The 14,234-nt window shown below is 37.8% G+C and overlaps 1 protein-coding gene across 2 annotated transcripts in view; it reads right to left on the bottom strand.

Moving 5' to 3' along the window:
• adcy8 (adenylate cyclase 8 (brain)) overlaps positions 1 to 14,234 on the bottom strand; it is a 121,382-nt gene that overhangs the window by 55,871 nt on the left and 51,277 nt on the right. Inside the window, exons 8-10 of one of the 2 annotated variants that reach the window (XM_048528950.2) lie at positions 6,703 to 6,900; positions 6,092 to 6,192; positions 1,718 to 1,919 (exon numbers count right to left, since the gene is read on the bottom strand). In XM_048528950.2, coding sequence (XP_048384907.1) covers positions 1,718 to 1,919; positions 6,092 to 6,192; positions 6,703 to 6,900 — 501 coding nt within the window. The remainder of the gene's footprint in view (positions 1 to 1,717; positions 1,920 to 6,091; positions 6,193 to 6,702; positions 6,901 to 14,234) is intronic. The other variant, XM_048528952.2, reaches the window with a different exon arrangement.

Raw genomic sequence — 14,234 nt, 5'->3', positions numbered from 1 at the left:
TCACAGATACAAAACAATGGATTGAATTGAATGGCTGCAGCAGTCAGAAAGCCAATTGTAACGCTTCCACAGCCATATCCAGGAACACTGATGTTAGTTAGCAAGTGACATACTGGCAAAGGGCGTCAGTGGAGGTAGATGATGCCGAAAAGTGGTTACTTTCATTCCAGTGACAACAGTGCAGCGAAGGGACTCCCCTGGCCACAAGACCCATGCCAGAACACTTAACACAAGGGACTGCAAAGTTGAACACTTTTTCTGGGTTTCTTTACTCTTCTGCCTTTATATTCAATGCTTTGGTTTATTTTTCTGTATTTTAAAGTGGTGGCAGAGAGTGGCCGCAACATGCAACATTTTTTCACTGTATTTTGTAATAAAATACACGTGGCAATAAATCAGATCAAACAGGCAGGGAGACTGCCAAGTATACCCTCGCTGGAGCCTGTTTCACTGGCTTACCTCTGTTCTCAGGCCTCCACTGCTGACGGCTGCTCTGAGCCTCCTGCCACTCCTGGTGAACTCTAAGAGCCACTGCCCACGTGACTGTCTGGCAGATCTTGGATGTAAGCTCTTCATCTTTAAACACTCGGGACTTTAAGGGCAAACAGCACACTTGCTACCTGATATTTCATTCCGTCAGTCTTCCCAAATATGGCCGTGGAAAGGCTGCAATTGGATTTCTGACTGCTGCAGCCATTCAATTCAGACCATTGTTTTGTATCTCCTCCTTAAGTTTAGTCAGTACCTCAGCAGTCACAGTACTCTGGGGTCGTGAATCCCACAGATCATGCCCCTTTGAGAGAGTAATTCCTCTTCATCTCTGTTTTAAAACTGCTACCTCTTACACTAAAACAATAATCTCTTGTTCGAGATTGCCCCACAAGGAGAGACATCTATTCCACATCTACTTTGTCAATCCCTTAACGTCTTATACACCTCAGTTAGACCTCCCCTTATCCTTCTAGAGAGTACAGGCCTAAACTGCTCAATCTCTCTTCATATGACAAATTCCTTAGCCCTAGATAACACAGATCTGGTGGAACGGCTGCTTTATATTGCAGCAATATGCTTCTTGTGAGAAGACTACAGTCATTAAGTTTCTGATCCGTCCAGGGACTCAAACTGTCATTCATATTTAGTAACACTTTCAAATTTTGAAGTTATGTATATTATTTGATGTCATACAAAATTATACCAGATTTAAGCTGCAATTTCTTAAAAGTAAAGTTTGTTAATTTTTTCTGTTTTTCTGGTAATTTTTGACACAAAGAGCATAGAATATACTGGATCTGTTTAACAAATGTAAAAGTAGAGTAAATTTTCACCTAAGCTCTCACTGGAGCTAAATATTTAACAATGTATTTAATCAAAGTGATGTACTAAAGTAATGCAATGGCATAAGTCAGAATTATTGTATATTTAATTCTGAAAAGTTTGACTCTAAGTCTTATTTCATTATATATAACTAAGGGCATAATATTCTTCAAGGTTTTTGTTAGCAAACTATAATTCTGCCTTTATCAATGTACACCTTCGATTTCTCAATAATGATATACTTGATTGGGAGATCAATTGGATCTGTATTTCTTTGAAGGCTGAAAACTGAACTGCAGTATGTTCAATAGGATTTAAAATGGTGTGGAGCCCAAAAGCCTTCTACTCAAGTTACTTCAAACATACCTCACCAAAAACAATATAATAACAATTTAATACGTACTATATTCATCATAGCACTAAGGAAGTTTATCATAATGGAGATAAGTGTAACGACATTCCTTGCGAAATGTGTTTCATTGATCCAGCAGCAACATTTCCGAAGGACTAAAGGCAGACATTTATAATCCTCTGCAGTTGTGAATAGTATCAATGCAGCATGCAATATGATCAGAATAGTATATTGGATCGCCACGGGAATTGTTCTAAAGAGAAAACATTGTAAGGTCATTTAAAAATATACAGTCCGCTCGAAATAACACCGCACATGAAAAACCATTAACACCTATGGGCTGTATTTGTCTGATTAACTCAAAAAGTATAAAGTGAATTTTGCTATACAGGTATTTCAATTGATGGAATAACACAAAAATACTGGGGCTGATTTCAATATTACAGTCAAGCGATAGCAGACTGGTAGTGTCTGAAGCTCAGGAAATTGATATTAACATTCTTGTTTTCTGTCATTGGCTGTTGTTTCATTTGTGGGCTTCACATGGGTGACCCAACATGTCTGCTTGTTTCAGGTTAAGAATGTACTTGTAACTTATAAGTCATACAAATAGGAACACAGAGTAATTTTATAATACCAGGTGGATTGTGACAAAAGTAAGTTCTTTCGGGAAGAGCTTTGTGGGTACATGAGGAGAGTGAATGATCCTGGCACCATACAATCTTCCAGAAGTCGCTGATACTGCAAAGACGTCGTCCTGTCATTGTCTCCTGCCTCTCCGCTTTAAGTTATTACTTTAAGCTCAACTTCATGTTGGAGCCGCAATCTCTTCCTCCTCCAATTAACAAGTTACCTTTGAGCACTAAATCAACATCTACAACAAGCTGTGCATATTGAAATGAATTCTGACCATTAGGTGGCATTAGGTCCTTGCAAATAGATTAAACGGCATGCCTCGTGTCCACCCAAAGTTAAAATTAGCCCAAAGTTTTCAACTTATAAGACCACCAGAAAAATTGTATCAATCAAATCCAAAATGGTGCTATTTTGTACATGTGCACTAGATGAGCTGGCCACTTGAGCAGTTGTACTCATCAATAAATTGATAGTCAGGCAATTCCCATATGATGTGGCCAGAGACAGGGGTTGTGTAGAAAGCTGTCTTCTTTGAATGCCAGCAATGTTCTGTTGAGTGACCTGATTTATCACAATTAAATCCGACAGTGTATTCTCCTGCAGTCTCTGCCTCCTATGTTCTTTCTCCCAAAGGTTGGAGATTGGTTTCCACATTTTTCTCCATTCCCTTTCCTTTAGGATTTACAGATAGTAGCAACTGCAGATGCTGGAGAATCTGAGATAACAAGGTGCAGAGCTGGATGAACACAGCAGGCCACGCAGCATCAGAGGAGCAGGAAAGTTGACGTTTCGGGCCTAGACCCTTCTTCAGAAGTGGAAGTATTTCTAAAGAAGGGTATGGGCCCAAAAGGTCAGCTTTCACGCACCTCTGATGCTCTTTGGCCTGCTGTGTTCATTCAGCTCTGCACCTTTAGGATCGATCTCCTTTTTCTCACTCTCCCTTCTCTCCTTGCCCAGCTGATATTGACTATTTGACCTGTTGTGATTCAGATGTCTCTGGATTAGGTCATTGGTTTTAGTGTTCTAGCAAGGTTCACTCACCAAGGTAACTCTTTGATCCTTAAGGTGTATTTTAATGCTCCCCTAACAATATCAGTTCGCTTATTCACTTGTAAGCGTAGTGATTGTGTTTTTGAAATGTAATATAAGTGAAGGAGTAAATGAAGGATCATTTGCTTAATGATCTCATGTGGCTTCATTTACAGCTTAAAGTAAAGCATACAGCACAGTCATCTCTACGCACCTCCTTGACCTAGTGTGCTGCACTGCAGAGTGACCGTGGCCTCTGATCAAATGATGACATGCTGGCCCTTGGTCTATCCACGTATGTACCTCTTAAAACAACCCCACTCTTTAAGAAGTAATGCAAACTTATCCTTTTCTTTTCCCCAAAGATCTATGTTCAGCCCTCACTAATGGCCTTTTTGATCACTGATGATTTTGCAGTTGAATTCAAAATTTGTTGCTTACCCTAGCAGCCCATTCAAGCCAAATACAGGTCTTTTAGCCTTAGACTCACAATGACAGTTAGCACTCATACCTTCAGTAACTCAAATTAAAGAAAGCGCAAGCACATCCCACTAATTTTCAATTATATTACCATTAGCATCCATTAATGCGTTCTGTATTACCAATGTCCATAACCATAATGGATCACTATGACTTCAATACTGGCTCAGTTTCTTCAAGCGTCTTCACCACGTACAAAGTTGCAGTCAGCAGTGTGACGGAATACTCATTGTCTGTCTACAACAGTACTCGTGCAGCTCAACACCATCCAGGACAGGGAATTTTGTTTGTGGGGCACACCTACTGCCTTACTCATATCAGTCATTGTCTTTAATCATCACCACCACTATCATTGTACTATGGCTGTGTTATGTATGATCTATAATTTGTGCTGCAGTAACTTGCTATGTTTACTTCTACATCAATTTCACAACTAAGGCAATCAATATTCCTCAAAAAAGAATTAAATTAATGCAATTCAACTGAGATCAGGAGAAAAAGAAAGATTTTAAAATGTTTCAAAGAACAAACTAGACAACAGCATCAAATATTTCATTATGTTATTGTAACAGTAGAAAGGGAGTTCCATCAGAGATGGGATGAGTTACTGGCACAGAAAGGAACCATTGCTAACTTATTTCTCCCAAAGGGAATTTTAAAGCTTTAAGTCTGTGAAGTGAACATGAAGTGCTATCAGGCAAAGAGGCTGTAAATGCAATAACTACAGACTTGGATGGTATTTTAGTTGAAGATCTCAAAGATGGGGAGACCAAAAATAGAAAATCTAAATGTAAAATCTATGTAACATGTTGTAAAAAACTGGGGGAAAGAAAGGGAAGAGAATCCTCCAATAAGACCTAACTGGGAAATGTAATGAAAGGGAGAGCTAGATTGCACACATCTATGTATGTATGTCAAAAAAGGTGTATTCTTTACTTGCATTTCCACAAAATAATTCTGAAAAAAAGTTCAATTTCTTTCCTTTGAAGTGGGTAGATCTGATGCACAGTTGTGGCATAATAATTGATTAGGTGATAAACTGTCTTGCTTACACATTTTTCAGCATCACAAATGGAATGTTATCAGGACACACAACTTTCTCTGTGGTCAATGTGCTCAAATATTTCATAATGTCAAATGGAATTAACCAAATTGACAAAAACACTGGCATCTGTGAAGGTTAGGACTGCAAGAAGAACACTGAATTGGATTGTTTACTTGCAGATTTAGACTGAACATGCATCCAAATACTTCCAATGCAGCATTTCACACACTCACAATTCTGAACTGCAGCATAACTAAGAAAGGGGAATGTATGTGGGGCCTTCTCTTTCTGGTATTTAACTCAGGTGACCACCAGCACTTTGACTCTGTATGTTGGAGATGTTGAGCTTTGCTTTAAGAACAATAAAAGCACACAGCAGAGACCAGCACACTTGAAAACTTCATCCCTATTGGGTCCACAGTCTAACCACATCAAATCAAGGATGATGATGTTCAACCCTGTTTTGCCTTTTTATCTTAACCATGCATAGTCCAAAGATTTGCATGTTAGGTGGATTGTCTATACTAAAATGCCCACTGTGTCCGGGTTAGGTGGATCAGCCATGGCAAATGCAGGGTTACAGGGATAGGCTAGGGACGTTGGTTCGGGTGGGATGATCTTTGGAGGATCGGTGTGGGCTTGATGGGTCGAATGGCATGCTTCCACACTAGGGATTCTAGGTAAGTTCTAGTTTCACTTGAAATGATGCCCCATCCTCAGGTACGCCTGGTAAACTCCTGGTATGTCCTTCAATGGTGTCCATTGAACTAGTCTCGGTCTCCTCATCAGGTACTAATAGATGCTAAAGTGGGATATGCCAGCATTAAATATTAAAGATAGTGATGTAAAAATCAGCTGGTCTTGACCCACAACATTGTACAAATGCTCCTAATGTAATGCTCTACTCGTGTTTTCACCTTTACCAGGATTTCTTTTGTTTCTCACTTTGTAATTGCCGCTTATCTCTGTATCACCTCTTCTATTCCTTTTACTTCTGGTGTCTGCTTATCAAAAATTTTGGGATCTTATCATCATTTTAGGTTTGGCTTGAAAAAGATATTAAAGTATTTTCAATATCACACTCTAGCTTTTGAATAACACTAATGCAAATAAACAACATTGCTGTCCACCAATGCTATGGAATCTGAAATAAAAAAATGTCTGATGTTACACTACACTGATCAGAAAAAAAATTCACAATTCATCATTAAGAGAGGATTGCATGGTATATTTACCTTGACGTAGGAAATAGACTTTGCACTGTGGCGATAAATATAAGAACAATAAAAGCACACACCAGATTTGACTTGAAAACTTCATCTCGCATCTGCGAATACTGCAAGAAAGAAGAACAAAACATTAACAGACTACGTGTTGCAGACTCCGTTGTGATTTATCTATTTATCATAGTGATTTATCTATTTCTATAGGGTTTCAGGGAAATTACCAAGATAATGCCTACAAGTAAAATAAGGTGGGTCAATTAAAAAAAAATTGTAAAATTCTAGAGATATTTTCAGGGTTACTTTACAGAGAGTTTTAAAATGTTCTGAAAAGTAACCAAACCCAATGGATATACCATTAAAATAACCAGTCCTTGATTAATACATTAATATTATCTTCCTCTTTTAACCATCTTTCCTTTCACACTTTAATCGTGTCTTATACTCATTTTACCAAGCACTTTAAAACTTTGTGTGAAAGGTATGCAGTAATAGAACTATATACTTTTTGAATTTAAAATTTTGTGATTGCATCTTTTCCCTTAAAACTTTCACATCTTTGCTTCCACTTAAAGTGTCCTTTTTGCTAATGCTGCCAAAATGTGTATTTGTGGGCCAGCTACCTTTTCCTCCAGGCTGGATTCTTTAAACATCAGTGAGAAAGGCTTGATATGCTCTCTTCTTAATTTATCCCCACTCCTTAAGTCGATGATATGTTCTATTCGCTTGTTAATTTCCTCAGGCCCAGATTGGACATGCAAAGCTTGTGCAAGGTGGTTTGGAAGCAGATTTATTGAATTTCTTGTTAGGGCAGCCAGAGTCTAGGGAAAGCACATGCAAACAGAATAAACCCCGCTAGACCTCTGTTCAATTGCATTAAAGTGAACAGTTAAAGGACATGTGACAAGGCAGAGATGATCTCTTATGGAATTAAGAAGAATCTGATTTTACTAACAGATCCCGGTTCTACAGGTACTGCTTCCTTAATATGTAGGATTGATCATTTTCACAGCATGTCTGCAAATTATCCTCTAAACCACACAAAACAATGTGTCATTTTGACAAAGCTGCCTCCATGATTCCATGTGTTATATTACAATTTCTGAGATAATATAAAATTTCAATGCCTTTCATTTCATTTTTCAATGTTTATTTTTCTAAATTTACATTTTATTGCTGAATGGTAACAGTGAACAAATTATCTTGTTTGAAATGGTGAACAGCCAATCGTGACACAAAAGTATCAAATGTTGAAGGATCATTAATAAACAAGGTGGGAGTATTGGAAAAAATTGAAGATAAAGAAGAAAATCCTTCTTTTAACAGAAAACTACAGTTTAACTTGATGTAAATTATACAGGTATCAATCAGATTGATTTTGTTTTTGGCGACAGGGTGTGATTTAAACACAACACAACTTTTTAATAAATGGTCATTATCTGTTTGCAATCTGTTTAATATACTTTCAGAGGCTAAAATTAATCTTTGGTGACAACACACAACAAATGTCTGCTTAACACTGTCTTCCTTTTTATTTTCCATTGAAGTCGGTGATCTCTAATTTGAGTCCTTGAGTCCTTTTACTATGTTCCTTATCATTTACAAAAAAAAAGGCAACTTTGCTAGACAGTTACTTCCATATTTCTAGATTGGCAAATGAATGCCTGGTGCACCATACTCAAAATGAGTTAGGTAATATTAAGTGTATTCTTCTCCCCACAGCAGAAATTGTGCTTTGTATTTATATTTCAATGTAAAATTTTAATATTTTAATTAATTACTCATAATTTTTCAACTGACATTAACCTCACTTTGTGACTGGTCCAAAACAATGGTTTAGTTTAACAGTAACAGTAAAGCTAACTGGTTATTAATCAGTATTTTTTCCAGCCAGGATTTAAAACTTTGGCAATATACAGCCGTTAGCTGTGACCTCAATGCAGCAACATGGAAAGCAAACATACCTAAAGATATTGGCACTTTCTCTTACTTTAGATATCTTTGCTTATTTCATGGTTAAGAGGATAAAACACATACATACCAATCTCAATTAACAAGTGAAACCTTGTCAAATCACCTTTAAGCATGTTACAATGCTTCGCAAACGTGCACTTTAAGAATTCAGTCATGTCTTCAAACCGATGTGTGAAACAGACACTAAAGATTGTTTTAGCAATATCTTACTTCACAAGTTTATAGAAATGAATTGCTGTTCAAATGCTTCATTCTACATAAGAAAGAAGGACTACCATAACTATTAGTATATACAAATATTGCCACCATTTTGAAAGGGTGATAGCTCAATTCAAAAATCACTTAATTTCTAGACCTTCTGTTCAATCCTAGTTCCAATGTTATGAGCACTTCCAAAATGAGTCAGATGAAGGCCCCAGAAGACACAGACCCACAGCCTAGAAATTAAATCTGGCTTTGTTTTATTTTGTTCAGAGGCTATATGAAAAGAGAGAACATGAAAATGGAAATGTGGCACTACTGAAGGAAAAGACTTTCTGAAGTTAGGTATTGGCATTCTGTTAGGTAGAAAGAGGAAGCTAAGCAATGCAGCCATTTAGCCTGTGATATGTAGACCTTGCAGAATGAGGAATGAATGTAAAGTCTAAGTCCTGACTCACTGGCTTGGTGAACACATATTTAAAAAAATGACTAAAGCAACAGAAAACTTACCAAAGTGGAATCAGCTGAAGTCAATATTTTTACTAAATTACTTGCGTTGCTCTCCATTTGATTATTGTGAATGCTTCTCAGCTGGTTTTATCCTTCAGATAAATGCATTGTGTGAACACTTATTTAGGTTACCTGCATTTCTAAGATATTGATTTCCTGCTATGGACTATGGTTAAGTGCCACAACAGATCCTGTGTAAAGTCAGAATGGCATCACTTTAATCATTTAAACCAAGAATAAATTCACGATGCAGGGATTCCACACAACACAGAATTCACTGTGTTATCAAATTCCAATAATGGGCAATCTACCTTTCACAATTAGGGTAATTCCCATATTTTCATTGTATTTCAAGGATGTCAAACCTAAATTATTAAGATGAAAGCAAAATGTGACCTGGCATTCTATTCTATCAGTTTTGTTTTAATATACAAGATCAACCTAGAATAGTATGCCTTTGGTTGCTTGAAATTAAACAGGTGAGAAATATTCACAACAATGAGAGGGAGAGAACTACTTTCCTGCAGGGACTTAAGTATGAGTAAGACCTGACATAAGAATTTTATACAGTGATGGTTGTAAACCACTTGCAAACAGCAACACAAAATTAGATAATGCAGGTGTAATCATTCTCTGACAACTTTTAAAAAATAAATGCAATGATTATAACAACAAAACCAGCTTCAAATTTGGAGAAAATATAATTGCCAGTTATAGGTAATATATATTCTTTGAAGTAAAACCTTTAAACATGCATCACTAGATTACTGTTGCAGTAATTGATAGCAAAGCTGGATATTGCCAGGCATTGTTAGAAAATAATCAAAGTACATGCAAGTTGCAGAAACAATGCAGCCATTCCATTGACTGTTACTCAATTAGCATGATTATTCGATGATTATTGACCAACTATATCTATTGAAGATGCTGCATGTATGGTCCTATGTTAGAGATTTGGAGCTGCTTATTGTGCTCTATCCTTACAGTGGCTAGACAACAATATCTGCGTTTCCAGGTTCAGTGGCAGAGCCCATCTTGCAGATACTGTATCTCCGCAGGCACAATCATATTACTTTTTTGATCAGGCTGCCATGAACAATATGGTAAGAAATTCCTCTGAATTACGATTTTCTCCTTTCTTCGATATTCACCAACCAGTCAGCTCTAGCAGCTGATTTTCAAAAGAAGCTGACAAAAACATGACTCTTTCATCCACATTTTGATATCACATAATAACTACTTCTGTCTCATTACTAAAGCAGTTTGGACCATAACAGACATTTTACAGCATTCTGTAATGTGCTTTTTATCATCTATAAAGACAGGTTTATAGCAAGGTTTTACCACATCTGATTATGGCTAGCCTTCCAAAGTGTCATTTTTTTTCCCTTTCCCAGACAATGGCTGCTCTGTGTACTTCCAGTACTTTCTCTTTTTAGTTCCCATTTCTGGCCTTTTCAGTTTCCTTTCTATTTTACCATTTCACGACACTTTTGGGTTACAAGCTGGAACTAAATAAGGTGGCACGGTTGCTCTGGTTAGCCCTGCAGCCTCACAGCGCCAGGGACCCAGGTTTGATTCCCACCTCGGGCGACTGTCTGTCCAGAGTTTGCACATTCTCTCCGTGTCTGCATGGGTGCTCCGGTTTCCTCCCACAGTCCAAAGATGTGCATGTTTCGGTGGATTGGCCATGCTAAATTGCCCGTAGTGTTCAGGGGTGTGTGGGTTATAGTGGGATGGGTCTGGGTGGGATGTTTCAAGGGGTGGTGCGGACTTGTTGGGCCGAAGGGCCTGTTTCCACACTGTAGGGAATCTAATCTAATCTAAACATTAGTTGGAAAAAATTTCATCGATAACAGCAATTGATTAGTGACTGAATAACTGGCTCCCTGAGCAATAATCAAATCGTTATTAAAATATCTTTTCCAAAGAATATTCCAGGATAGAGCATTACAAGGTTCTTATCCTTTGATACTATGCTTTTGACCTGCTTATAGCCTGCTGTCAGTATAATCAACTTGATTACATATAGATAATGACCAGGGCACTGTAGATACAGAATAACCAACGGTTGTAGTTTTCAACAAAAGGTTTGAATAATTTGTTTTTCCTTCTTTCCTGGTTTGCATACATAACTGCCATCGCAAAACATTTCTGTACATCAGTCTGACAGAAGGAACAGGGCACTATCAGTAATTGCTAAAACCATTTATCCAAACAGCACCTGACTCCCTCTGACTTGGCTATGCTCTGATGCTGAAATTTATTGCAGAATTTAATGTTTCCTATAGGAATCACTGACTGTACTGGATCAGACAGAAAAGGCAAGTATAAAAGATGCATATGCTTCCAACTCGTTCCATCCCAATTCAGAGTATGGTGGCAGCACTTTCATTTCTGAATCAGATGGAAGTGGAAAAAGGAACAGGAAGAGTGAAGGGGAAGATGACAAAAGGAACTGAACAGAAGTGACTGAAGAAAAAGTCAGGGGAAGAGAAATGGGGTTGGGGGGGAAAGAATTGAGTGTAAACTAAGGGAGGAGATGGTGTAGGGAGGGCATGGTGTGATAGGGAGAGGAAAAGAGGAGCCTTACCAAGGTTCTACGAACTGCACCTTCCAAAACTGTTCCCTTGCTAGCTAGAACAATGAAGGAAGAAAATCCACGAAAACACCAGCGTCTGCAAGGTCCTATCTAAGTCACACATCATCCTGGCTTGAAACTATATTGTTGTCTTTTCATTGTCACTCAGACAAAATGCTGTAGCTGCTTCCCTAACAAAACTGTAAGTATCTCCATGTGGGCTGAATTGGTTCAAGAAGATGGCTCGCCACCACTTTCTGAAGGATGATTGCTTTGAGGGGAGAAAAGAACAAAAGTTTATGAATGTAGACTAGTCACTGCCGCAGGATTTTTAACTGTTGAGGAAATGCTTAATTTCATGATTTACTCAGGATCAGATCTTTTAAATATAAAATACACAGGGGAAAAAAAAACTGGGTAAGAGAAACTGGTAAATATTTCTCAGATAATTACCAATCAAAGGCTAGTTACTCTGGAAGAAGCTTTAATTGTTTCATAGTGAGGCTTCTGCCCCCATCTGAAGAGATTTGAGATGTCCAGGGTTTTAATTAAATGGAATATAATGGATGAGTGACTCCAATGGGCACAGAGACCCCCAAAGGTGAACCTCTTTTTGTGATTCCAGTTTACCCTTTCAGTTCCATTAAACCTTGTAATTATTCTGAATTCAAATTATTAACATAAATTAGAGACAGTATGTCAAGAGTTACTGAAACACAAAAATGGAATATTTCTACAAGTTGCTAACTGGATACTGTGCCTCATATGTCTTAATCCTGTCATTTCCTTAAGAGATTTCTTTCTCTTTTGAATATGTCCTGTCTTCCTTTCAAAATATGGCCAGTGATTATCCATAGCATTCTTTATAATGAAATAAATATATGTACTATTTACATATAATGACTTATAATATAACATCTTTGTAATCTTATAAAGATGTGGTTTACAATAATACCTCTGCTATCAGTTTCAGTTAATTTCAATGAACAACAATTTCACTGTTAATTGTTATTAAGGACTCATGTTTATGATATAATCAACAAGTAAAATATGCAGAGTCATTTCTCAAGTATCCGAACACATAATGTAATAAACAATTAATCATTAATATTGGATAATTTAGTTATGAAATTCAAGTGATTAATATTAATTAATGAATTTAGTTAACACATGATTAAATTTAATATGTTGAAATTATCAATAGAATGAGTAACTTAATAAGAAAATAGAATGAATTTCTTCCCCTTGCCCTGCCTCCTTAGAAACCATGGACCATGCTTGAGATTAATGATAGTTTTCACCCAGTTAGGTTCTAACCGAAATGAACACTTCGCGTATTTTAGTTCTGATCTCCATTATGCTACGCCAATCTCCTGATCAATTAACGCCAGGTCTCATCACTGGACCTTTGGGAATTCATGGTATCACTGTTTTGGACAATCCATTGGGAATAGCTCCTTCTGTTGGGTGCCAGGCGGGCAAGTAATGCCAAATCTACACAGAAGCCAAGCAAAAAGCTGACATCTTTAAGAGGAGAGGTTCAGACTTTCCAGAAACAAAATGAATCTAAGCAAAAACAAGTGACTTTAACATTTAAAATAATTGATTTCAGATAACAGCGTTCATAGTGCTGCAGCTCTAGAACAGGACTGAGTGGTGACTATGCCTTGATTTCCACCTAACTCCATCTTAGGCAGCACAGGAAACGGTACAGGCAGAAATTTGATCTTCACTGATCAATAGAAAAGCAGCTTGCCCTCTGCTCCCTTTTCAAAGTTCCCAAAGTACTATTCCCTCCGTGATACCCTGGTTCATTTCTCAGTCATACCAAACATCACATCCCCATCTTTGGTCCCATTCCATGCAATGCAGGAAATGTAACAACTGACCTTTTACTTTCTTTCTCCTCAGAATGACCTGTTCCTCTAGTGATTCCAGTTTATGTTACTGACAGTGCGACAAAGAATAACCACATGAGGCTACTGTAAGATTTGACTGAAATAACTAACTCCTCTACCATTACAAAGTAGTTACAACAATATTTCAATTGTCAAGTGTCAGGTTAAATCTGATGAGATTGTATAAGATCAAAGGAGGACAACAACTCTGTGCAAGCAGATAGGATCCTCCACGGTACTAAAACACGAGAATGATATTCTAGTTTTTTTATGACAGCCCTGAAGATGTCCAGAATTCCAAAGGTGAAGTAAGAGTGTCAGCACTTGACAATAAAGTAGCATTTGACCAAACAGGGCATCAAGAAACCCCAGCAAAATTGGAGTCAATGGGAATCAGTGGCAAACTCTCTGCTTGTTGGAGTCAAACCTGACATAAGAAGATGGTTATGGTTGTTGGAGGTCAGTCATGTCAGCTCCTGGATATCTCTGTAGGAGTTCCTCAGGGTAGTGTCCTAGGCCCAATTATCTTCAGCTGCCTCATCAATGACCTTCCCTCCATCATAAGATCAGAAGTGGGGATGCTCGCCAATGATTGCACAATGATCATCACAATTCACAACTCCTCAAAACTGAAGCAGTCAGGAAATGCAACAAGATCTGGACAACAGCCAGATTTAGGCTAACAAATGGCAAGTAACATTCAAGCCACACGAATGCCAGGCTATGACCATCTCCAATAAGAGATGACATTCTAAACTTGACATTCAATGGTGTTGCCATCACTGAATTCCCCACTATTAACATCCTGAAGTTACCATTAACTGGAAGCTGAGCTGTAATCATTACATAAATACAATGGCTACAAGAACAGGTCACAGGCTAGGAATCTTGCATTGAGTAACTCACCTCCTAACTCCACAAAGCCAGCAACCAACCTACAAGTTACAAGTCAGGAGTGTTATGGAATACACCCCATCAGCCTGGATGAATG

This window comes from Stegostoma tigrinum, chromosome 5 (assembly GCF_030684315.1).
Source record: "Stegostoma tigrinum isolate sSteTig4 chromosome 5, sSteTig4.hap1, whole genome shotgun sequence".
NCBI lineage: Eukaryota > Metazoa > Chordata > Chondrichthyes > Orectolobiformes > Stegostomatidae > Stegostoma > Stegostoma tigrinum.
The sequence above is the reverse complement of the archived record's forward strand: the minus strand, read 5'-3'. Positions and strand labels throughout refer to the sequence as shown.